Genomic DNA, 26,604 nt, shown 5'->3' on the forward strand with positions numbered 1-26,604 from the left:
AATATAAAATGTTATCGTTTAGCTTTACACAGAAACTTTAAACATAAAACAAGAACCCAGAGCATCAAAAGAGTGAAGAAGAAATGGATGATGTTTGTGTGTCTGCTTTGGAGGCTTCCGAATATTTCCAGTACCTTGTTGAATCTATTCCACGAAGGATTAAGGCAGTTCTGAAAACAAAAGGGGGTCCAATCCAGTATTAGCAAGGTGTACCTTATAAACTAGCCAGTGAGTGTGTAATATATATATTATATATACACACAAACACGCGCATTTTTGTATGCAGACACCAAGGAAGTCTACACATTGCTGGCCTAAGTGAGAAAATCAAACACTTTCATCATTTCTGAAATTTAATGCTATAAATCAAAATTAAAACAAAAAAAATATGAAATGATTCTCACACAGACACACAAAAAGGAGCATTACATGTGGCACCTAGTGCCTGTAGTATTTTCTCACCACACATTTTCTATGAAGTGATGTATATACATTGTCTTTACAATAAGTTAGTACAGGCACGTTATCTTCTCTAATATAACTCAAGTTCAGCTCATCTGGATAAGACAGTTATGTGACATGTTACAGAAAACTTGAATTCATAAGAACACGCAAAGGCCAGATATTTTCAACAGCAAAAATGAACCACAAAAAGAAACATTAAAGAAAAAAACAACAGCAAATGACAAACATTAGTGGGAAACCTGTGGGCAGCAGTCTTTTTGGTTTTGTGTGAATGATGCACTTCAGGCATTTTAAACTTTGTGAACATCTATAGAGATTTCATATAACTTTCTACAGACAAACAAGTAGTAGTCCATTAAAAACAATCTGATTTAAAAAAAAAAATGCACACACAAAAAAATTAATGCCACTGATATAAGAACTTGAAGCTTGAGAAGTCAATAACTTACAAAAAAAACAAGGTACAAAAAAAGAAAAGGAAATAAAAAGCTGAAATAAAAAATGTTCAGTACAGTATGCATGTGTTTTTTCTCTCCATAGAGATAGCACCAGCAGAAACACCGGCAGTATTAGTGTCGGTGAAAACGATGTGATTACTCACTTTTGACCGTTAAAATGCAACGTTGAGTACCAAAACAGACTGAGTGAATAAGTTAGTGTCAGGCCTTGCACAGATTATTTACAGAGCTGCTGCTGTTACACACATGGACTCTTTTATGGCAGTGAGATTGTTGCAGCAATTTTGCAGCACATATAGTGGTCAGAGGTCAAATTGACATTCACCAGCTTTAGACCTGCAATTTTTAGTCCTCAAAAGACAATTTTCTTTCCCCTTATTCATTTTACTTTTTTGTACCCGTTAACCTTCGCTTTTCATTGCATAGCTCTTAGACATAAAGGATGAAAATCACAAGCTACAGTAATTCAAACATAGGTGGGTCAAATCTGTGAAGAAAGATGCTCACAATCTGCTTCCAGTTCACAGGAAATGGTAAACATTTATTTGTGTGTTGTTAGGTACATGACGCGGAGCCAGAGTGTTGAGAGGTTGAAATGAACAGATGGTTGGTGCTAGGATTCTGGAGATGGCGGGAGAACAAGGTGGGTTGGTGGAAGACTTCAGTTAGTGACAGTAAGGCTTGTGCTTGGTTCCAGCTCCCTGCTAACATGGTTCAGGTGATTCATAGCTCGGTTGAAGGCGAGCTGCACAGTTCTACGGATGGAAGAAACACGAGCCTCCATTAGCTTCATTCTGTCAAATGCTTTATTGATCCCAAAGGGGGCCATCTTTGATCTAGGAAGCCATTGCCTGAGGAGAGAGGAAGCCATTTTTGAAAGTATTTCAGTGTCATTTGGGTGAGAATCCTGCTTCAAGACAGTTTTGTAAATCACTATAAACACTTTTTAACAATCCATAGAATGGCTGACGGGCCACACCTGTGTCCCATCAGCCTGAGTGGCTGCAGCTCCTCCACTCCATAGACATATATAAAGGCTAGATGACTCGTCCGCGCTGCTGCCAATGGAGAGCGACGTCGTCACACGGCGGCCATCTTGCCACAGGAGAGCTCGCTCACTTTAACATTGTGTTTAATGGTGCATTTTCTGCTTAAACAACCTTAACTTGCTCAATTCTCAACAGATTTTTTAACAGTTTAGTTTGTTATGAACGTCAGAGATGTAGTTATGACACTGCATACTTGTGAATAATTATAAACATTGAAGAACGTACTTTTATATGAAAATAACCAGAAACAGATAGCTATGACATGGTATTTATATTAAATCAATATTTCCATAGTATTCTTAGTAACATTTATATTTACATGTATTTATATGACATTATAACATGTTTATATATTATTACTTTATGATGTATTTATATCATGACATTATAACATCTGTATATATATATATACATGTTATATGGTAATAATATATATGTATATATGTTATAATGTAAATATAAATGTTACTAAGAATACTATGGAAATATTGATTTAATATAAATACCATGTCATAGCTATCTGTTTTGGTTATTTTCATATAAAAGTACGTTTTTCAATGTTCATAATTATTCACAAGTATGCAGTGTCATAACTACATCTCTGACGTTCATAACAAACCAAACTGTTTGAAAATCTGTTGAGAATTGAGCAAGTTATGGTTGTTTTGCAGTACAGGCACCATTAAACACAATGTTAAAGTGAGCGAGCTCTCCTGTGGCAAGATGGCGGCCGTGTGACGACGTCGCAGCAGCGCGGACGAGTCATCTAGCCTTTATATATGTCTATGCTCCACTCTGCCACAGAAATTCAACAGGACTTTAATGTAATTCAGATTACATCAATGCCCAAAAACAATCTAATTATAATTAGCAGTGATGTCATTTACAAATGAAAGTTACTTGAGTTCAGAAGTGGACACAGCACAAAACGTATTTATTTCAGTCAAAATAAAAGATACTTTGGGTCAAATGTTACTCCAGCACAGATGAAAGCACTCACATTTGTTTATGTTTTCTACATAAACATAGAACAAATGAATATCATTTATAACTCATACGACACAGAGCTGCAAATCCAAAATAACGGGAATAGTAACGGAGCAACCGAAAACCGCTTTACGGCTAAAAAGCTTAAGGATTCACTAAGGTGCAATCATTAGATCTATGACATTTATTAGGCACCAAGTAAATGCAAGAATTCTTATATTATCTGTTTTAGCAGCATAAAGTTATTTCTACTAAGGCCCTGTCTTTTTTTAAACTTCTGTGATGTTAACAGTGTTAACGTTGATAAAAACAGAATTAACATAACATATGCAATTTACTGCATGATACGTGTTTGAGTGTATATTATATATATATACACACACACACACACACACACACACACACACACACACACACACACACACACACACACACACACACACACACACACACACACACACACACACACACACACACACACACACACACACACACACACACACACACAAATGGGGAAGTGTGTCCAAACTTTGGTCTGTACTCACATATACACACACTTTTTTCTTTTCCTCTATAAAAACACAGTGAAAGGCTACAATGGCTATCGATGCTCAGATTGCCATTATGCTTGTGTACCACTAGTAACTGCACTACTGGATCAAAGTGATGGTTTTTTTTGTGTTCAGTTAAGACGTACAGTGTGTACATTAGAGTGGTGAGTAAGTGGTTGAGTCAAAAGTATGTTTGTTTTTCAAAAGTAGTGGAGTGAAAGTAGTGGGCAGCACAGTAGCTTAGAGGTGAGCTTAGTTGCTTCCAAGCAACAAGTTGCTTTGATTCCCAGGTCCAGCAGGAGTCTCTGTGTGGAGTTTGCATGTTCTCCTTGTGCTTGCGTGGGTTTCCTCTGGGTGCTTCAGTTTCCTCCAACAGTCAGAAAAACATATATGTGCTTGCAGGGTTGCAGCAGAAAGGGCCTCCAGGTAAATCTGGGCTACATCGATCTACTGTGGCGACCCCTCCAAGAGGGTTTAAGCGGAAATTGGTGATCAAGAATTTGATGTGTATGCATAACTTTTTTAGTGGTTACACCGTTGAGTACTGGAGATTGTATTTGGTACTTACTCCTTATGCAGCGTGGTCTTAATAAGTGCAGTTTTCCTCCCTGTCCTCCCCGGTGTTGTCCCCACTGACCTCTTCTTCTGCTTCCTATATCATAGATGATGAAGATGCTGCAGATGTGCCTGCCTGTCCTTGGCTGAGCCTCCGATTAGCTGTCGTCCTCCACAGGTCAACAGCTTGCTTTGGGTCAAATGTCTGGTCTGTGTGTGGTCTGCTTTGACAGGTGAACGTGCATCAGGGCTGAGATGATCATGTGACACACGAGATCTGAACTTGGTTTTTAATCCCCTCTCACAAGCTGCACTGCTTAAAGGCAGCGTAAAAGTAAGCTGAATGACCTTGCTGATGTTGGAGTTAAGTATCTGGGTTACTTGTAGTTACAATTTAAACCAAGTCATACACAAAAGACGCCCCCGGGCGTTTTCCTGTCTGCTTTAAGCACATCCATTCATCCATTCAATCCACAGTTGTGTCCTTGTCAAGTTGCAATGTGGTATTATATTTCTTGAGAATGATGCAAAGTGTTGTTTCCAAAACTGCTGAGGTCTTGCACTTCCTGGGCCCATGCGGAAGGATCAAATACTAAGAAGTGATCACATGGCTTGAGGGAATCATATCCGACTTCAAGCCCTTCAATTAACCCAGAGTAAGTTTGTCTTGTCTCAGCGTCAGCATTAGAAACAGTGCACTGCAAAAACTCAAAATCTTACCAGGAATATTTGTCTTATTTCTAGTTAAAATGTCAAATTTTTAATCAAAAAATCTCATGACACTTCATTACTAGAAAAATAACTTGTTTGACAATTTTTACCTGTTTCAAGTAAATTTTCACTTGAAATAAGTTGAAAAAAAATCTGCCAGTGGGACAAGATTTATCTTCTCATTACAAGCAAAAAAATCTTGTTCTACTGGCAGATTTTTCTACTTATTTTAAGTGAAAATCTACTTGAAACAGGTGAAATTTGTTGTTTTTTCCAGTGATGAGGCTTGTTTTAAGTGTAATGAGATTTTTCTTTGACTAAAAATGAGACATTTTAACTAGAAATAAGACAAATATTCTTGTTAAGATTTTGAATTTTTGCTGTGTGTTGCCCGTGGCCTTCCATGTCGAGCAGAAGGTGAACTGTCCAATGGCCACCATGAGTTCATCCTTTTATTCTCCAATGGTCAACATTCCCTTTGATATAATATGAATATATATATATTTTTTTTAGTACGTTCGGTATTTTATTTTGAACCACTTCAAATGTATAATGAATAAAATAGGTGAGAAGAAAGTTGGTTAGTTTCTCACCAGCTGCGCCTGCTGTCGAAGAAGTGGACGAGGAAGAGTTTCTCTGCGGACCTGAACTGCATCTGCTCTCCGACTCTGAGAACGGCCAGAGGTGGTTTCGGAAGCTCCGGCCCGTTGTGTGGAAATACTTTCCTCCGAGCTCTGGGGTCCACGATCTGTGGGATGGGGAGTGAGGGGGATGGGTACTGAGTAAGGCAAACCCTTGTGCACTAAAAAGAATGTATCGAGGTGGAGTTGTTCACACAGAAAAATCCCATGTTAAGATTCAAGCATGCAAGGCGGGGTCAAGCACAAAGCGCTTTGAGCAAAAAAGAACCAATAAATACACCAGCCAGCCGACCCTAAGCTAACTGGATGTTCCTGCATGGTTTGCATAGAAATGAGGACCATGGACAGTGGCAGAGGGGATGGATGATGAGACACAGGGGGACTAACACTCACTCACCAGGGCAGGGAAGGAGGGATATCCACTACATTTAGCCCAAACTACTTTAAGAGGTTCCAGAACAAATGGAGAACCAGCGGTGGACTTCCACACCTCTACAGGAACAACGACAAGCAAGTTATGAAGAATTCACTGAAACAGAGAGCACAACCCGTCTGAAAACACAGTCTCACACACACTGGAGCAGAGTGGCATACAGAGATCTCATTCACTCACACTTGAGTGGCTGTGGATACACACTGTACCAACATTTATACTGGATAGACACTAATGATATGATTAGCTCATGTTGGGCCTTCTTTGATATGCATTGACATTTTTAGATAGGTATACATTTCTTAGAAGGCCACACTGGTGTTTGTATGTTTTACCTTCCTGTGCTTATCTGGAGATATCTCTGGCTCTTGAATATACGTTTGTAATCTTTGGTCAGCATCCTGAACACGCTACCTAGTTGGAAGTTATGTTTGTTGTTGTGCAGCCGACAAACAACGGCCCAAATTAACAACAGATCGTTGTCTCATTGAAAAGGTTGAGGTCAATGATGTAAATCGAAACCAAACAACCTGTACAAAGAGGTCTGGACAGGAGATGTGCAAATGTACATGCACACACCTTTTAAAGTACTTCGTTTGAGATGTGGGAATTGAGTTTTTTTTACTCGTTTTGATTTCCATTATATTTAAAGCACAGAGTCTTATTTCTCCTTCTCTCTCATAAACATAATTGATCTGGATGTTTTCAATACCTATTTATTTGCAAAAGCTCAATGGTTTTGATCCTTGTGTTGTTGAAATAACTTTTTGTATTTATAGCTCCATATGTGTATAGTGAAGTTAATTGAGCTGATAAGAACTTATGTTACTGTAAGTTTTAATGAAAGTTTATCAACAAGAATACATCTCTCTAAAATAATCACTGAACAAACCAACAAACATGACAACTTATTCGCATTTTCTAAGCACGTCCAACGTAAATGAATATTGACTATTCAGATTCAGGAAAATCTTCAAACATAGTGCTCGATGTTACTGGTTAAGCGCTTCTTTGGTAGCAATGAACATGAGCATAAATTGCAGTTGCAGCCACTTCTAACACACTTAATTCTCTCACAACAAACAGCAGCAACAGACTTCAGACCACTAACCCTCAATATGTTCTCAGCCTCTTAATTAGAAACTACGAGCATAAAGCAAAAACCAGATATGTTACTTCAAGCCATAAAGTGTTAGACATCTTTTGAAGCACTGCCAGATCTATGCCACTTCTTTCCACATGAAAACTTGACCACAAAAGTTACTAGATGAAACTCTGGTTCTCAGAGTATGCGGGACGATAACAACGATAATCTCCAGATCAGCTAAAACAAAGTGACTGAACAGAAATAGCATATGGCCCTAGGAGCATATAATTCACTCTGAACGGGAAACAGAAATTACAGCCCCTCACTCTTCCATTTCATTTATCAGACACTCTGTTGCTGCTTTTATTCTTCAACCTTCTTCATCTTAAACATGCAGAAGGGCTGAACGATTAATTGCATTTGTGATAATATTGCAATATCATAAAATGTGATTTTGTAATTGCAAAGTGAGTGATTTCAATGTCACGTGACGCAAGAGTGAACAGAGCACTCGCGATGGCCTCTGGCTCATCGGAACAGTCAGAAGCTGGATCAGCTGAAACTTTAGTCTCCAAGAGGAACAGCACATCCACTGTGTGGGATTATTTGGGTTGTAAAAAGAAGAAGATGGTGTGCAACGTCAGGTGTGCAGAACATGTCGTGCTAATGTTGCTACTTCATGGAGTAGACTGCAAAAACTCAAAATCTTAACAAGAATATGTGTCTTATTTCTAGTTAAAATATCTCATTTTTAGTCAAAAAAATCTCATTACACTTAAAACAAGACTCATCACTGGAAAGAACAACAATTTTCACCTGTTTCAAGTAGATTTTCACTTAAAATAAGTAGAAAAAGATTTTTTTGCTTGTAATGAAAAGATAAATCTTGTCCCACTGGCAGATTTTTCTACTTATTTCAAGTGAAAATTTACTTGAAACAGGCGACAATTGTCAAATAATAAGTTATTTTTCTGGTAATGACTTTTTTGACCAAAAATGAGACATTTTAACTAGAAATAAGACAAATATTCCTGGTAAGTTTTTGAGTTTTTGCCGTGTATAACTACAAACTCGTTCCACCACATCATGGAGCAAATGTATGACAGTTGAGCTGAGTAGTTGAGCAGGTAGAGGGGTTGTGAGTTAGTGCGTCCAGACAAGCCAAACACAGGGATCATTGCCTGAAATGTTTGAAAGTGTCACTCCATATGAGCAGAATTTAAAAACGGCTTGAATTTTTAGCTAAAGACACGGTGTCGGCAAGGTGACCAATCCTGGGTTTACAACTTTGATAAACTGTATAGCAGGAGTTAAATAACATTTTTCTGGAGCTGAGCCTTGGCACATAAGCCATTATTAGACACACATTTTAAACATTTCTCACGATTTTCCATTTTGAATAATAAAAACAATATTTTCAACAATTGAGCCAATTAAACTCCTTGATGGTTAATGTTCTCATGGTGGGATATTGGATGCTAAGAATATATTATATCACAATGGCATTATTGGGGATATTTTTTTCTTTTTTTTTAGAAGAATTTGATTATTTTCTCAAATTGTTTAGGCCTTTCCTGCAGTATGAGTTTAATACTGCCAGCCTCCAGGATCCTATAAAAAGGACTGTCTCAGAAAATTAGAATATTTTGATAAAGTTCTTTATTTTCTGTAATGCAATTAAAAAAGCAAAAATTTCATACATTCTGGATTCATTACAAATCAACTGAAATATTGCACGCCTTTTATTATTTTAATATTGCTGATTATGGCTTACAGTTTAAGATTAAGATTCCTAGAATATTCTAATTTTTTGAGATAGGATATTTTGAGTTTTCTTAAACCTGAGTTTTAATACCGTATCCAGTTGACTCAATTGATCGGAGATCAGCTTGTTCTGTAAACTGCCATTCAAGACTTCCTATGTGGGAGACTGAGAGGGATAAAAATACCTGCTCAACTACTTAGCTCAAACATTAGAAAAAAATACTGTAATATATAAGATATCAGCATGGAATCATAAACTATGCATGCCAACACAAGCAGTTTTAGTAAACTCACAAGCACAAATGAGTTTAAATTAATCTTCTCAAGAACTTGCCGTTTTGTGCACAACCATGTGATGACACCGCCTGAACGATGCTGCTTTGCTCACCTGAAGATATCTTGGCAGCTCTGGAGAACTCTCTGTTCTCAATACAGGTCATCAGAGTGCTATTGTCATCCACAGTGCTTCGTCGCGCCGCAGCTGGTTGCATTTTTCGATTTTTAGAAACAACGGCAGAGCTGGAAAGAGAGGAGAGTGAAGCTGTGTCAAGAGAGGTCAACAGGGATTTAAGAAATGCTTGATGTGCCGTAGAATGGAGCAATCAACTTTGAGAAGTGAGAGAGCAAAGGAGAATGACAGCAAATAATGTGGAGAGTTTTAGGGAGTTTTAGAGTGCAATTTGTGAGAAACTTTTGCTTTAGTCTCTGGAAGAAAAAAAAGTGTCTTAACATGTTTTCATTCATTCACACACACATTCACACACAGCTCTTAATTTAGGGGCAATACTGTGTTGCCTCACAGCAAGAAGGTTTCTGGTTTGAACAGTCCAAAACCATGTATTAGTTGACTGATGAGTTTAATTTCCTGTATGTGTGTGTGAGCATGTTTGGTCCCCCCTGTGATGGACTGGTGAAGGTCTAGGGGTGTAACCCCTGCCTTTTACCTGTAATGAGCTGGGATAGGCTCTAGCACACCCTGTGACCCTGCTTAGGATTAAAGCGGTATACAAAAAAATGGATGGATATATTCATTTAGGTGCGTTTCCATTAGTGGGGGTTCTGGGTAGTTTTTTTTTTAGTGGCAAGATCGTTGACGCACATCTCCGTTACCAGGAACAGGGCCTTCAAAAAATGCACAATTCAGTTCAATCAATGGTTCTATGGCACTACAGTGCAATGGAGACCCATCTGACCCGTTTACCTGGAACCCCTGCAAATGGAAACAAACCTTTTATGTGATGTGGTACCAGTGTTGAACAAAGATAGGCAACTTAACATAACAGCAACTTTAAGGCCTGATGACATGGTTTGAAACAAAGGAAAACCTTCATGACTCAAAACCCCATCAGGCTTTGCTCCATTTATGATACTTAGGTGATAAGGAATAAGCCTCTCATTGGGCATGGATGTACAGCAACCCAGGCCTGGCTAGAAAGAGCGACTCCCCCTCTCTCACTCTTTCACGGACCTCTTCGCTCCTGAGCCTGTGAACTGTGAAGGACACAGCGACTACTTTAGCGAGACGAGCTACCAGCCAACGGCTTACTTCTCCATTGTCCTACCTGAAGAAGCATCTGGTTGCCAGGAAACGGCAACTACAGTCTGTCTGTCAGTACTCTCATCTTCCCATCGTCCTGTCCTACTAACCCATATGCACACTCTTTTCTTGGCCATCAAAACTCTCTGATTGTATTTCTCCTCACTGGGTGTGATGAATTTTGAATCACGCGAGACTCAGTCACCACGTGATTTAGGCCACCCTAATCTTTACAATTCACACAACATATATGAACAGCCATCTTGACACACACACTCATGTATATAGACTGATGTTTCTTTTACATGTTTAGTTAGTTGTTTGATTATGTGGAGTTTAGGTATCAGAATTTTAGTCCTGCTTCACCTTTAATCCGCATTCTGATTAATTTGAATAAGAGAAGTTGTCTGTGGCTATTTTACACGTTTGCTGGTTGCAAAGGCCTATGCTCAGACTCTTTACTTCCCTGTTACTCTATAGCACCACCCCTGGTGACTGTTTGGTCTTTAATTCCTGACATTTATTTATGTTATTAGTAACTGTCAACTATTTATAACCCTTTAATAAATGAACAAAGACTCCCTTTGTTGCAAAACACCAGTCTTCATGATTGTGAAATAATACACAAGTTCACCTAACGTGGTAAGAAATAATAGTATATAAATAGCTAAAACCAAACTGATTGAGGTGCTTGAGAGAACGTTCAGCGACACTGAAGAGAAGCTACGGTATACTTAAACCAGACAAGTTATTAAGTCAAGGTTTATAACCTACTGTTACTACAATAATAATAAAGAAACATACATAGCTGGAAATCCACATAATTACGGTACTATATCTAATACTAGTTTTACAATAACAATGATGTAACATATGGTAAGTAATGAAAGCCTGATATAAAGAAATAACTTGTGTAGTACGTACTGGATATTTTAGTTCTTAATAAAATCACAACCAGCAAAATCACTAAAATATCAGAAATGGGCCCAGAAGCGTGTATGCGGTGCAGCTCTACTTTTGAGTGCAGCATTATTTCTGAGTGAAACTTGAACTGTAACATTCAATCACCTTGAACCACAGAGGATGCTCCCTGTGGACGATATGCTTGACTCTGAGGCGCAGCGCCGCCGTGGCTCCAGTAACCGTGGAGATGTTGACACCACACCCTCCTCCACCACAAAACCGTTTGCTATCCCTGGTAGAAGAGGAGAAAAGGGTGCCACTAATTCCACTGTGCATGAAGGTAATTCCTTTAAAATTAAGTTCATGTTCTGCTTTTGACTGCATACCTGTGCCCAGACGTTTGATCGGCGTCTCCTCGTCCTCCTCGCCGTCTGCGCTGCTGCTGCGGGTTCTTTTTTTGGGCAGGAGGAGGGTCTCCAGTCGAGGAATCACCACTGAGAGAAACGTTTTGGCGCCCAGTGGAGGCAGCGACAGAGTGGACAAGTCTGGAGTCTTGGGTGGTTTCTGCGGGCTGGCACTCTTGGACTTACGGAAGAGGACGTTGGTCCGTCGGTTGCAGGCGCCGGAGGATTTAGTGTGAACGTCACCGTTAGGAAGTGGCTGGTCTGGAATGTTCTGATTGGGGGGATCCAGGGGCCCTGAGGTAGGTGTGTCGGTGGTGTCGTCCAACTCCACGGGAGTGTGGTTTAAAAGAGGATCAATGGGCTTTAGAGAAGGAGGCTCTGCGTTGCTGGGTGAGGTTTCACACTGGAAAGGTGACGTTAGCAACTCTAACGTCGGCGGAGGCAAAGACTTGCAGGACTCTTTTTGGGATTCACTTGCTGCCTTTTCTTCCGACTTTGCGGGCTTTGGGACGCAGTCGTGGGCCGAGGGCGGCAGCGGTAAGCGGGACTTTGTCAGGCTTATCTCATTCCGAACTTCCATAATGGTCTTCTTTAGCAGTTTCAGCCTTTTACTGCGGGATGGGCTGTGCTTCATGGCAGTGCTTTGGTCCAGCTTTTCCAAAAGGTCCTTCAGCTGATCCTCCACAGGTACCCGCTGACGGTAGTTGGGGTTCAGAATACTGTCCACTATGAAAGACACAAATGTTATTGTAGTAAAATAAGCAACATTACTAGAGCACCTCTCTTTCAGCAAATGATGCAAGTGATAATTGTTACAACAGTTCAATAATATTTACAATCATCTCATATTGAATGTGAAGAAGACAAAAGGAGATGATTTTTGATTTCAGGAGTGCCAGATTTACGTTAAATAGTTTTTCCGTCATGTGAAAAGAGTGCAGTCACATCTCCAGTTACGGCTGGACGATATATCGAGATTTTAATATATATATACACATATATTTTCAAACGCGATATGGTACGAGACAATATCGTTTATATCGATTTAAATTATTTTATTTTTTTTATGATTTTGATATAGCTTATTTTGTGACAAATTGACTTGAATGTTTTATTTAAGATTTGCACAAATGTTTTGTTATTTGCACAACTGTCAACCTCAGTGGAAAAGTCTGCCTGTTACCGTTTACATTGTATTAATTGCACAGTGTATTTTAATGTAATTGTTATGCAGGAAAGGGATATTTGTTTTATTTTATTCAAGAAGCATTTTTATTCTATCTATACAGGCAGTTTATTTTTATTTCATTTGTTTTATACATTTTGATATTGTGCAGACCTCTGTTAATAAAGGTACCTGTGTGACATTTGGCACGAGGCTTTGTATTAAAACTGACTGTTTTTTTAAGGGTTTGCCTCAGGGTTTGCTTTGGGGGAAACCCCAATTATGTCACAGAAAAAATATCCACAAATAGAGTATCGCCATTCAGCTAGAAAATATAGAGATAAGACTTTTGGTCCATATCGCCCAGCCCTATCTCCAGTCATCTGTTCGGGAGCAGCATCAGAGCCAAACTACACAAACAGGTAAAGACGTCTGGCTCAGTTCCGGAGACTGTTCTGGAGCATCCGGAGATACTCCATAAAATGAAGAAGATCCTGGACAACCCTGAGCATCCTCTTCATAACCGTGATTGAGTACCAGAGTGTCTTCAGTCTTCCTTAGATCCACTGCAACACAGAATGCTACAGGAAATCCTTCCTGCCCACAGAAATATATCTCTATGATGACTCTTTGAAGAGACTCAAATCATAAATCAGGACAACTGCACCGATTAATTTCCCTTTGGGGATTGATAAAATATCTCTGAATAAGCTAGATTTAATTTTTTATTCCGTACTGTATTGCCTGAAACAGGGAAAAGTAGTGATAAGGAGAGCCAAGTTCTTAGAAAATCCTATCCCCATTTACAATGTTCAGTTTGAGTGGCTGATCCTTGTGTTTGCATCTGAAAAGTTGACATCAGCACGTTGAAAGGTAATGAACAGTACAACGTGGAAGCTCCCAACAGGTATGTGTGAGTGAGGGGTTACGCTTAAAAAAGTTTCATCCTATCTGACCAGTAGGTATTTCTGTGACTGTTGCTTTAAATGCCAATAAGCTACTTCCCTGCTTGCCCAAGTGCGAATGACACACTCCCACCACTTCCATAAATAATTGTACAGAGGGAAACAAGGCTACCAACTTTAAAAACGCAAGTATATGTTATACAGCTATCCAAGTTTGATCCCGAGTCAGACAGAGAGTGAAAAGAACACTGAGTGAAGAGGTTAGGATTGTCAGTTTAATATCTAAGATAGACTGGCATCTGCTGAAGTTTTAAGTCCTTGTCAACTAAAAAGCCAAGGCAATCCTCTCAGGCTCACACACTGCAAGTGGTAGAGACAAGTAAACTACTATCTCAGAATCCCTGGTACATGAGACCATGCACAAAAAACACAATCAGTGCACATTCACTGTTACCAGGCGAGTTTCCATTAGGGCGGATACCTGGTAAACCGAACAGGAACCTCTAACGGGTGCGTTCTGGAAAACTTCAAAATATGTTATTATGGGTAACATATTTTATGGCATTACCTTGGTCGTTCAAATCCTCAAACCTTTTAAGTTATGGGGCCCTGGAAAGCTCAGTGGGTTGAGCAGGCGCCATTTGCAGAGGCTATAGTCCTTGTGTCCCTCCCTTTCCCCCACCCGGTTCCTGTTTACCTACTTTCTCAATAAAGGCCACTAGTACCACAAAAACCTAAAAAAAACAACAACACTTTGTTAAGGTATTGCAGGAATTCCAAAAGCTAAGGGACTTAGCTTTTGGAATTCCTGCAATACCTATTGAAATATTATGGGGATAATCTTAAAATCCTTGAAAAACGTCCACCACATTGAGAGCTTACTACTTCAGCATACTTTCAGCTAGAGACACCACTCAATATTTAAACTACTCACAAAACTTTAAACTCTTACCAATTGAATCTTTTAAAGATTCTTTTAAAAAAAAGTTGTAGTTTTTGAAATGTTACGATTTAAGTTTTATGAAAAATTCTGCATTTACAATATATTTCAACTGCGGAGCCTTCAGACATCGCTGAAAAAAACTTTTTTGTCTTTGAGAGGTGACAATTTAGCATACTTCAACCCAGAGACACCATTCAAACTTTAAATGAGTCAACTTTGGGCTTCAACATATGGAACCGTGTTTTCAATGAGGTTATGGTCTTTGAGATATGGCAATTTTAAGTTTTATGATTTTTTTTTTTTTGAAAACTTCCCATCAAATACACTCTAGCCAATGATGTCATCCACACTAAGCTTCTGAGGTAGAGGAATCATCTGAAACAAACTGTAGCAAACCTCTCTCGTCCACACCTTTCACCCACCCCTTTATCAAAACATACTATTTCTGTTTCCGCACAGCGAGTGTTTGTTCAGAGCCTTAAAATCACAGAGTCGTTCCAGCAGAGCAACAGGTTTTTGCAGGCAGTAACCAGCGTTCCAGCTGCACAGCTGTAGCTCCTTTACCAGACGATGTGTGCATGTCACGTTCATGGTAAATAAATAATATAAAAACCTTAGCGGACGAGATGACGCTGCTCACTTTCTTTATATTATACAAGTGTCACGTCCTTTAAATGGGCTGAGAGTGTATAAGCTTACGTGTAAAGTGGGTCGGAGATAAACTTCCCTCTATTTCCGTATGGAAATCACTGATTTTGGAAGCTTTGACTTCAATAAAACTGTTGTATTGTATTGATGGAAAGACTAATGTTTTTCTGCAGAAATGGACAAAACCATTGGAAGCTCTGGGACTGAACATATCTATTGTTTTGCAATATAAATAAAGAAGTGGTATATAAAAAAAACAACAAAAAAGTCTGAACACCTCACTGAAAGTTTTGATATTTGAATGGCTGAAATAGTTAATAAAAAGTGGAACTAGATAGCCAGTGAAAAATGGCGGGATCACAATAGGCTGAATACTGACTCAGCATTCAAACATGCTGTAAAATAGGATGAACGCAATAAAACAGGAATCTGATCTGTTAAAACATTAATAACCAGGAGAGATTACAATGGGGTTACTAACATTTAGCCTAAAGGGTTAGGCTTAAAAAAATGTAAAAAAAAAAATATTTCAACAGCTGTCAGTCAACTGACTTATTTTATTTATTAAATTTTCTATTGAGAAGTCTGTTTATTTATTCATTAATTAATGAAACCTGCCCATGGTAAATATTATGAATATTTAAATACTATTAAATATTCTTTAGATCAACTTCCACAACACCAACTGTTTACCTGAATTTACAGCATCTTAAAGATAAGCCAACTTACCGGCCTCCCAGGAGAAAGGAGGTGACGGCTCTGGTTTTGGGACTTCTGGCAAGTGCAAGCCGCTGGGGAAATCAAAGCCAATGCTTTCCGCCTCTCTGCAGGCCCTGCGGAGGATGACTCCTCCGTGGTCCTGCATCCGCTGAGCTGCCTTGTAGAAGAATGTGTCCTTGGCATTGTACGTCATGCAGTTAGCGATGATAAGGTTGAAGTCAGCCTCAAAATCATCCAAGCTCCTGTAGCAGTGAGCATCAATCCGTTTCCTCATAGTAGAGAAGTCCATGGGAATCTTGACGTGGTCCAGGTAGTCAGGGACCTGCAAAAGGCAAAGCAGACACATGACAATTGCAGATCACCTGACAAGAAAAGACAAGTTTGGATTAGCATCACCCCATTTTTTATTCTTGGAAAAAAAGACTTACAGGACTGTCTCAGAAAATTAGAATATTGTGATTTTCTGTAATGCAATTACAAAAACAAAAATGTCATACATTCTGGATTAATTACAAATCAACTGAAATATTAGCAAGCCTTTTATTATTTTAATATTGCTGATCATGGCTTACAGCTTAAGAAAACTCAAATATCCTATCTCAAAAAATTTGAATATTCTGGGAATCTTAATCTTAAACTGTAAACCATAATCAGCAATATTAAAATAATAAAAAGGCTTGCAATATTTCAGTTGATTTGTAATGAATCCAGAATTTATGACATTTTTGTTTTTTTAAATTGCATTACAGAAAATAAAGAACTTTATCACAATATTCAAATTTTCTGAGACAGTTCTGTATATTATGATAATATTATTAGGATATCATCTTCTTTCCAAACATTCATTTGATTTGGTCCACAGCATGTTTTGTTATGGTTGTACACCTATTAAAGAGCACCCACCAAAAGTAATCCCTCATTGGCTCAATACCTATGGTGAATAAACCCCACAAAAGTGATATTTTCAAAAGTATTTTGGTATTTTGTTGACTGGTTTGAACTGAACCACCTGCACGTCAAGCCTAGCAGGAAAAACGAGGTTGTGATCAACACACACATACATGCAGTGTGTGTACGTTTCATTCATTACACTGTGGACATTTAAAACATGGACTGGAATAAGCCTTGCACTCTTTATCTGATTGCTTTACTTGCTCTTTCAGAAGACTGATCAGACACAAACCTCCTTAATGCTGACAGGTTGAGCGAAGATGCTGTAGTGGTCCTTCTCCTGCAGCTGACTGAGCACTGCCCTCAGCAGGATGTTGAAGGGAGTCAGCTGGACCTCCAGCACCGACTGCTGGAGTTTCATCTGAAAAGGCAAAAACAATCAGCCTAAGCACAAGTGGAGCAGCTCTGCACATATTTGTCCAGGATACTATTTATAAACCCAAACTGTCGACCTACTGAGCTTCCAGTACAATTTTACCATATTATTTTAATCGCTGTTACCACACATTCAATTAAAAACCCCAAAATGTTTGACATGTTCAATGGCACTGGGCATTTACTTGAGACTTTCCAGACAGTACCCAAGCAGCTGCTTAGTAGGAACTCTCCGGAACGTGTTAATCCAGCAGATAAAGATCAACCGATAATCAATTTCCCTTTGGATTAATAAAGTATTTTGAATTGAATTGAAAGAAATCAGGAATTCAAAAGAAATAAGAGTACAAGACAATAATCTTTGAAGTACTTTTCCCAATCACCTATATGCACTTATCACTCATTTGCACTGTGGAGACATCCAAATATACAGCATATTGAGCTCCAAGTACTTTAATCTTTGCAGAATTTTAAGGTCCACTGAACTGGTTTGTATAGTTTAATGTGTCACTGCAGATAGTCAACTAATTCAATTAAAAAAAAACTAACTCTTTAAGCTCCAGCCGATTTTTAATGCCCATCTGCTTCTCAGGGGCTTCCTGGAACGGAACAAGTTAATAATCCCTAAAGGGAAACTTCGACTAAATATCTATCCATCAATTATGTTCATAGTTCTTTCGTACAATGTAAATTCTACAATACTGCTGCTCATGGTGGTAGCTTAATCATCATGGTAGCCCTTGATTATTACTAGCCTTTTACAATTTTAGTTGTTTTTGTTTTTATCTACGTCTTCAGGAAGATCATTGATTTTTAATTTATTTTTTTTTATTCCGTTTTTTGTGTGTTGTTTGAGTAAATTTTAGGAAATAACAAAAGGGGAAACTTAGTGGATAGTGTGTGTGATTTTGTTTTTCAGTTATATTCTTGTGGGGGTCTGATAAATGGTTTATCTTAATTTAGTTTGTTTGAAATCCCCCTTTGTATTGGTTTGTCCTAATTTCAGGTTGGCAGTATTTAAGGGTGCCTGCACTCCAGTCTCGGGGTGAATAAGGGTAGATCTGTTAAACCTGCTGGAGGGAGCAGCAACCGTGCTTAAAGTACAAACCGGTTATTCTGGTTTTGTTATTGGTTTGGCGACCTGTGCACTGTTTGGTTTGCAATAAAACAACTTTTTGTAAAAACCATCAAACTGCCACTTCCTCCTTCCAACTCCTCTAAACAGAGTCTAGGCTGATCACATCCTGAAACGAGGTGACCACCCAGTCGCTCACAGGGTATCATTGTTCCTTGTTTTGTGTTGCGTTCGGTGAAGAGTTATGGTTTTATTATGTTCCTACAGGTTTGTGAATGTTTATGTTCAGCGTTAGTGCATCATTACACTCTTTTCTTGTTTGTATTTTAAGAATCGACGCCATAACTTGAGTTGGTGGGATGAAAATGTCTCTCCTCGTTCCGTTTTGCTGTCACATGATTTACATACTAACAGATTTCAATATACGTGTGTTTTGAGTCTTACAACTTGCATAATATATGTCCACGTATCACCTCTCATAAGTATAATCATGTGAACAGCATGAACTTATATTTAATCCTTGAAACATCACGATCTGATACTCATCCGCTGCAGAAATGAAGACAATTTGTGCCAACGTGATTATGGAGGCGCAAACGTCGGAACAAAGTGGCTGTAACTCGGAGTGTTGAAGCCCCAGGAGGAGAGACCGGTCTCGGTCCCGGCCTCCATCACCGGGAGAAACACTCTCTGGAGTCCTGCAGCACCTGCAGCCGACTCCATATCACACTCTGAAAGTCGCTTAAACGTTCAATAAAAACATTATTTATATATTGCAGAGTCACATGCTTTTCTTTTAGAAGTTCTGTGAAATTAAGAAATGGTAAAAAAGGGAACATTAGAAGGGGTAGGACTAGAAAAGTTTTTTGAAACTTCATCCTACACCCTTTCAAAACAGGAAATATTTATCTACCGGTACATATAGATTTGTCTCTTTAATTTGCTTTGTTTATGTTTTTTTTTGTTTTTTCGGTATATACATTTTATGTATTCTGATTATTTTTTTTGTTTTTGTTTTAACCTGTTTGAATAAATAATTAAACAAAAAAAAAAAATTAAACATCAGTTTGCACCAACCAACCTTTCAGTGATATGTTAGTTTTATTTTAAAAAGACAACTTTAGAGAACCGGTTTTAATGTTTAATGTTTGTCTGTTCAGACACATTTTAGGATCTGGCTTTTATCTCGAGTAGTCGTCCCATACGGTTGTCATGGCGTCATGGTTGTCATAGCAGCTCCAGCTGAAAGCATCATGTTGGTCCGAACCGGAGCAGCTGGTCCAGTTCAGGGCAGAGATCCAGAAGGATCCTCTTGGTACCTAAACCAGCTGATTGTAGAAATGCTAACCTTGATGTGTGCGTGAAGGACCGCAAGTTTTCACGGTCAAGTCACCTTTTGAACATCTGACCATGAGCATAGAAAGTGTACGCACGTTTTTTGTGCGCCGCACTCTTTGTACATGAGGCCCCTGGTCTCTCGCAATTAAGGTAGATGAACTTGGAGCACTGATAAGTACAAATCTGTATCTGCACCAATGAAGTATCAGGCGTTAATAAAACTGAGTTAGCACAAGATAAGAAATAAATGTTGACCTCCTCTCTCTTCAGTTTCTCCCTCTTCCTGATGAGTTCCAACAGTAAACGGGCTCTCTCCAGGTCGTGACGAAGGCGATGCCATTCTTTGAGCTTTTCCTTCAGGGCCTGGTTAGTCTCCACACGATCCTGCAAGAAACATGCAAGGTTCTGGTTTGTAACAAATACATTCAAAACACTTTTTTAATGCTGTAGTCAGTAGCACTGACCATCTGCTTGGCTATGGATGGCTGAGGGTTGGCCTGTAGTCGGCGGATCAAGGGAACGTTGTTTCTCGATTGCCTCTTTAGTGTCCAGTAACTCACCACCCGCTCAACAAACAGACGCTTCCTCTGAACCGCTACCTGGTTAAGGATAGTGTCAAAACTGAGCCAATGGGAGAGAGGGAAAAGAAAGGGGGGAGGGAGAGATAAAGAGTGAGAGGAGATTAACTACCGTAGCAAAGCCTGCTGTCTTACAAACTGTTTTTGATCCGTATTATTGTACAGACTGTCCTTTCAGACCAATCAAGACTATAGTGATGTCACCATTCATCTTGCTAGCACTTATTGATAAAGGCCTGAATCAAGACAGCTGGAATTATTTTTCCTGTTTATATGCATAAAAAAAATAAATAAAAAAAAACACACAAACCAAAAGGATGGCCAGTTGTCTTTAAGGCAGGGGTGTCGGACTCCAGCCCTTGAGGGCTGCATGTTTTAGGTGTCTCCCTGCATCAACACACCTGATTCAAATGAATGGTCGTCACCAGCTTGTCATCAAGGTCTGGACAGCTCTGTTGGTGTCACAGCTACTTTTATCACGGTGTGCTGAAGCAGGGAAACATCTGAAACGTGCAGGAATGCGGCCCTCGAGGACTGGAGTCCAACACCCCTGCTTTAAGGGCTTTAAGTTTTACTTTGACTTAGAGAGTCTGTGGCAGCATATTAATATTGGTGTTTATGGGCATGTCTATAGGAAACGCCACTGGCTTGCAGGGCTCTGAAATTACACCATATCAGGACTGGGAAACTGGCAAAAAGAACTGTAACCAATTATAATATAATTTATAAGCAGTTTACCAAAAGGTTTACCTAGTTTAACTAATTTCCATGAGAAAAGTTACGTACTGATAGGCCTGTGTTGAAAAGATCGATTATATGATTTTAAATCAATTCTCATATTAATTCCTAAAAATCGATTCATATGTCTAAAGATCGATTTAAAAAAAATATATTTTTTTTTCATCATTACATTACAACTTTTGGTACTTTTTTGTTTATGCCCAAAAAAGGAATATTTTGTTGGACACTAGAATAACTGGTGCCATGTTTTTGCCTTTAAATATGTTTAAAAGTAGGAAAACATTAAAGTTTTCAGTTATAATTATAATATAATTGTCTATATTACTTTGCTTTATATACTGTCTTGGGGTTACATTTGCATAAATGTTAAAAACCAAATTCTCATAAATGGGGAAAAAAATAAAAGTGATTTCTTTCGTCCTCTGTTTGCTGCCCTGGATCTGTTTGGTAATTCTGACCCACATGATGTTTCTGAAAGCAGTTCTATCAGCATTCTGGTCTGATTGGTCCTTACAGCATCATTAGCTGCCAATACTTGCTGTTGAATCTCAATATAATACTAGTATTAATATGTTGCAGAACTACACAGTCATATAATTCAAGCAACAGCTGAAAAAACTGTTTTATTAACAGTAACCCAAATCAATATCGGATCGAATCAAAGCGTGATAATCGATTCTGAATCTTAAGAATCGGAATCGAATCTTGATATCTGAATCGATCCCCAGCCCTACGTACGGAGCATTAAAGTGTATGCTTTGTTGCAGCTTACCTTGAAGCAGTGATGCTCGGCCCAGGGTTCATTGGGGTCTCTGCAGGTTCTGCATCTGATTCCGGCTCTGCTCTCTTAATCTTTTTCTTTTCCCAGCCCTTAGAGCGAGCCTTCCCGTTCTTGTCCGCCCTCTTGTGACAGGCTCCGTTGTTGGGATGAGGCTCCTCGTAGATGTTGAGAGGACGGCGATCACAGCCCTTGGGCGTGTGGCTGCAGCAGTAGGCAGTCTTTTTCACAGAGAAGGTGGGGGATCCGGACACAGTTACCTCTTTGACAGGTTCCATTTTCATATAGAGGCCTGCCTTCTGAGCACAGCTGACGTGGAAAGCGACGTAGCAGTTTATTTTGTCGCACTGGATGCAGGCTCCGACCCCTTTTTCCTTGCACAGATAGCAGGTGAGCTTCCAGCGCGCTGGCGGGATGTTGCGAACGCCGTCGATGGGCTCGATAAAAACGGTGTCGGAGAAACCGACTTCGGGCACCCACAGAGCACACGCCACGTGGCCCCAGCGCTCGTCGTCCGTCTTCTTCAGAGCTCCTCCTCTGTTGGGGCAGAAGAGGCATTCGGCTGGCTGTGACGGACACTGCAAACAGTGACGGCACAGCCACTGACCCTCGGGTATATAGGGCACGCCGTAGCACTCCTGGTGTACGGCGATGTTGCAAGAGTCGCAAAAGAGGATGACATTTGTGTCTGCTCCATCTCCATCCATGCAGATACAGCAGACGGCGTCCTCGTCTACTAGCGACTGAAGGTCACTCTGACCCTGCGTGGCCGAGAACGACTCCTTCTCAAAACGGTCCATGAGAAACTCAAACAGGTTGTGCGACACCTGACTAATACCCTCACTCTTACGTTTTTCATTGATGAGATCCAGCCACGCGTAGTCTTCCTCGTCCATGTCGTACTCCACCTCCTCGTCCAGATCTTCCGCTGTCCTCTCAGTGTATTTGTAATATGTTACTGGCCTCTTTGGCACCACTGGCAGATTGTACTCAACAGGTTTAACCTTTGCCTGTAACAGGCCACTAGTGCTTCCGCCATGTGAGGCGGTTAGAGCAGCATTTTTCTTCTGCTGGCTATTTTTGAGGCGCACAGAGCGAACCAGGATCTGCTGGGGCTTTTCACTGTTCTCTTTGTTGCTGTTGCACTCCATGATCTCCTGGGCCATGGGGTCATCGTCAGTAATGACATCCAGTTTGTCATAAATGCTGAGCCGGTGCACTCGACCGTCCACCTCCAGCTCCACCATTCGCTGAGCTTGTGCATACGTGAGCGTCTCCCTGTTGGGCGATGGTTTGATTGGAGAAGACTCCCTCTTTAACATAGGAGAGCGGGGGTTTCGACTTTTTTTCTTCATGCTGAAGCTGCGATGATCCTTAAAACTGCATTAATGAAAGAACAGTGTCAAAGACTCAATGTGGTGTTGTGGTAGTAACTGACAGGCTTTTGAGTCATTAACTTCCCCCATGAAGAAAAAAAACAAGCACACAGAACGGAGCCTGAAACAATCTGTTCAACTGAAGATTAAGCAATGACTAACGTTCCTCTACATGAATGCACCACGAAGGAACGTTATTTTGTGTTTCAATAAGAATGGCAATATTTATTTTACCCCAAAATATATTTTACATTTCTTAGCATTTCATTTTCATTTTTTTTTTCTGATTAAGCAGGTGCTGTTGATTCCGATGAACAACATTTATTTAACCATGTATGTAGATCACACCCTTTCCACTGAGAAATGTTGCACAGCTAAACACGAACCAGTATACTGGCAATAAATCATGTAGGAAAAAATAGGCTGTTACTAGCGTGGGTTTTATCCACCACTCACTTGGTACTGTTTTCCCAAAAGGAATCAAAAGACTGGTCCAACAAATTGTATCAATGTGTTTTAGGTGATACTGAAGCTATGTGAATAACAAAACCTGCAATGGACACAGTTTGAATGCTGCTTCCATAGCAGAATTACTGGTATTACTGGTACCTCACTGTGCTGCATCCAAGCATAAGGAAAAGGTGAACTCAAAGTTACTTCCATCCATGCATGCATACACGTTTTATGACAGAATATCATCAGTCTCTAAAACTCAAACTGATCCATAATTAGGCCCTTGCAAAGGCTTCTACAAGCCGCTTGTAGTTCAAACCAGAACACAAGACTACTGTTCAAATGTGTGATCATGCACTGTTAATATGAGACACCAGCGATAATAAATGCTACATGTGATGGAAACGCCACTCGTTAAATAAATGTACAACCAAGAGCAGCACGCCTCCACAACGATTACAAATACCTCATCCACATTAACTCTGTCAGGAAGAAGTTCAGCAGAGGTTGTACTTCCTGCATCAGCTCAGGAAGTTTAACCTCCACAGCAGCTGCTGATCACCTTCTACTCTGCCATCATACAGTCTGTTCTCTGCACCTCCATCACTTTCTGGTTTGGATCAGCCACCAAACTGGACAGGCACAGACTGCAACGGACAATCAGGTCTGCAGAGAGGATAATTGGGACTAACCTCCCATCTATCCAGGACCTGTACCGGTCCAGGACCAGGAAACGGGCAGGTAACATCTCTGCAGACCCCTCACACCCAGGACCTGGACCTAGACCAGGACCAGGAACCAGGACTAGACCCCTCACACCCAGGACACAGTCTGGTTGAACTCCTCCCCTCTGGACGGAGCTACAGAGCTCTGTAGTCAAAACCTCCAGACTCAGAGACAGCTTCTTCCTCCAAACTGTTGCTCTCATAAAGTCTCAGAGTAATCAATCACTGTGCAATAGTAATAACCACAATCATATGCTGTAACAATGCACGTTTCAATAACCATGTCTACCTCATACTGCTGCACCTTTCATTGTATATATTTAAATAAGAGCCATTTGTGTCTGTTACTGTTTGTAATTATTTAAATCTGGGTTCAGTGACAACAAATTCCCTGTCTGGCATGTTCAAACTTGGCCAATAAGCCCTGATTCTGGTGTAGGTTGCAGTATTCTGAAGCCACTGGCAGCAGCGTGTGTTTCTATTTAAACACCAGCTACTTCACTGTGTGAGCTGAGCCGTCCCACAGCCATGACTAACTTTGAATAAACGAGCTTTATCATTAATGCATGCGATTTACAGATGAGTATGCTCCAAAGTAACAGTGAAATGGGATAGATGTTGCTCCCCAAACCCGCAGTGGCCTCTCTACAGGCGGAGTGAGTGAGTTAGGACACTCCGTCCAGGAATCAAGCTAAACGCTGCTCCGCTAACACCAGGGTGAAGCGTCAATTATGGTTCTGCGTTAAATCGACGCAGGGCCTACGCCGTAGGGTACGACGTAGGGTGCGCGTCGCCGCGTTTACCCTACGCCGTAGACTCTGCGTCGGTGTAACGCGGAACCATAAATCAGCCTTGAAGAAACATGGCGACCAACACAACTACATACTACCTCTAATTAAACACCACTGCCGTTTCCCCGCAGCAACGATGGCTCAAACGGCGATTAAGCACATCTACACCCTAATGCATGAACATTAATGAGGTGGGCGAAACGAGCGAGGCAGAAACCTACCTCGGTGTTTCCACAACTTCAGCTCAGAAAAGCAGCATCAATGGCGGAGCGGCCCGCGGCTCGGAGCAGGACTTAAATCCTCCTGAGTGGGCTCATCCACCGGCTCAGCGCGGGGCTAAATGGAACCTGAGTGTCCGGCAGGCATGCGGGGCGACAGCTAGTGATGTAGGCGACCAGAAGCTCACATGGGGGTGAACAGTGCTCCTGGAACTGGGGTGTAGGATCGTGTAAAGGCACTGCTCAGTGGCTTCCTTGCTCTCTCACCCCCACAACAATGCGGTTGGTGTGAGGCGACGCAAAGCTCCGAGCGTAGTGACGTCATTACGTAAGCGCAAAAACCAGGAAGTCGCTGTTTTTTTTTTTTTTGACACAACACATGATTTGGCAATGTATCCTTCAAAATTTGAAGTCAAGCTTAATAGACTGTTTGATACAGGTGATAAATGTGACAGGTGCTCTTTATCACCTGCTAACCATACACATATGTTCTTTTCCTGCCCAAAGCTGTGTTCATTTTGGTCATCTTTTTATAATACTCTTTCAAAAGCCCTTAATAAACCGGTGGTTTCTAGCCCTTTAATCTCTATTTTTGGTGTACCTGAAGATTTTAATAGTTTTACTAAGAAGGAGATTAATATAATTGCTTTTTCCTCTCTTGTACCTCGTAGACGTATTCTACTTCAATGGAAGGACCAAAAACCTCCAATATCCCAATTCTTGGTTGAAAGACCTGATGTCCTTTTTATATTTAGAGAAAATTAAATACGGTAGTAGGGGTTGCTCTGATAAGTTTTCTTATATTTGGGAACCTATTCTTTCTTTTCTTAATTCTTTGGCATCCTTGGAAGATTCATTTAATTTGATTTAATTTAATTATAGGGAAGTGTGATATTGCTAACCATGTCTATTTTTTTAGGGTTCCTCTTATGTCTGTTTATTTTAATTTTTATTTATTTATCTTATTTCATTTTATTTATTTATTTATTTTTATTTATTTTATTTATTTTTTGTTGTTGTTTTGTGTGTCCTGTATTTTATTTTATTACTTTATTTTTCCTATTATTATTGTCTTCAGTCAGAGTTTGATTGGTAATTGGTACTTACTTTGGGACCTGTTTATAATTACGTATTTTGCAGTGTGTGTGTGTTTTGGGGTGTTTGTTATGTTAAGTTTTGTGTCCTTATTTATTTTACTTGTTTTTGTGTGTGTGTGTGTGTGTGTGTGTGTGTGTGTGTGTGTGTGTGTGTGTGTGTGTGTGTGTGTGTGTGTGTGTGT

At 40.0% G+C, this 26,604-nt stretch overlaps 1 protein-coding gene across 7 annotated transcripts; it reads right to left on the minus strand.

The window, feature by feature from the left end:
- Window positions 1-341: 341 nt before the first annotated feature.
- Window positions 342-25,600, minus strand: LOC133444409 (bromodomain-containing protein 1-like). 7 transcript variants are annotated; one of them, XR_009782716.1, is made up of 13 exons: window positions 25,329-25,600; window positions 21,757-23,142; window positions 20,130-20,286; window positions 19,921-20,049; window positions 17,110-17,238; window positions 15,936-16,248; window positions 11,528-12,271; window positions 11,307-11,433; window positions 9,090-9,220; window positions 5,815-5,909; window positions 5,370-5,524; window positions 4,079-4,286; window positions 1,642-1,774 (listed from the first exon to the last, which is right to left on the minus strand). XR_009782716.1 is itself a non-coding variant. In XM_061722179.1 (12 exons), coding segments are annotated over exons 2-12 (3,342 nt in total). In that variant the 5' UTR covers window positions 23,118-23,142; window positions 25,329-25,600; the 3' UTR covers window positions 342-1,677. The 7 variants fall into 7 exon arrangements, 5 of the variants coding, with proteins under 5 accessions (XP_061578163.1, XP_061578162.1, XP_061578165.1 ...); XR_009782717.1 differs by having other exon boundaries at window positions 1,702-1,774; window positions 4,148-4,286; XM_061722179.1 differs by lacking the exon at window positions 4,079-4,286 and having other exon boundaries at window positions 342-1,678.
- Window positions 25,601-26,604: the final 1,004 nt, after the last annotated feature.

This window comes from Cololabis saira, chromosome 5 (assembly GCF_033807715.1).
Source record: "Cololabis saira isolate AMF1-May2022 chromosome 5, fColSai1.1, whole genome shotgun sequence".
Classification (NCBI taxonomy): domain Eukaryota; kingdom Metazoa; phylum Chordata; class Actinopteri; order Beloniformes; family Belonidae; genus Cololabis; species Cololabis saira.

Bases quoted from the DNA above. Each gene is read 5' to 3' on its own strand.
- LOC133444409 (XM_061722178.1), bottom strand. From the start codon at position 23,117: ATGAAGAAAAAAAGTCGAAACCCCCGCTCTCCTATGTTAAAGAGGGAG. The intron at 20,050-20,129 runs GTCAGTGCTACT...TGTTTCTTGCAG, and splicing joins CATCCATAGCCAAGCAGATG to GATCGTGTGGAGACTAACCA. The intron at 9,221-11,306 runs GTGATTGAATGT...CTCTCTTTCCAG, and splicing joins AGCATCCTCTGTGGTTCAAG to CTCTGCCGTTGTTTCTAAAA.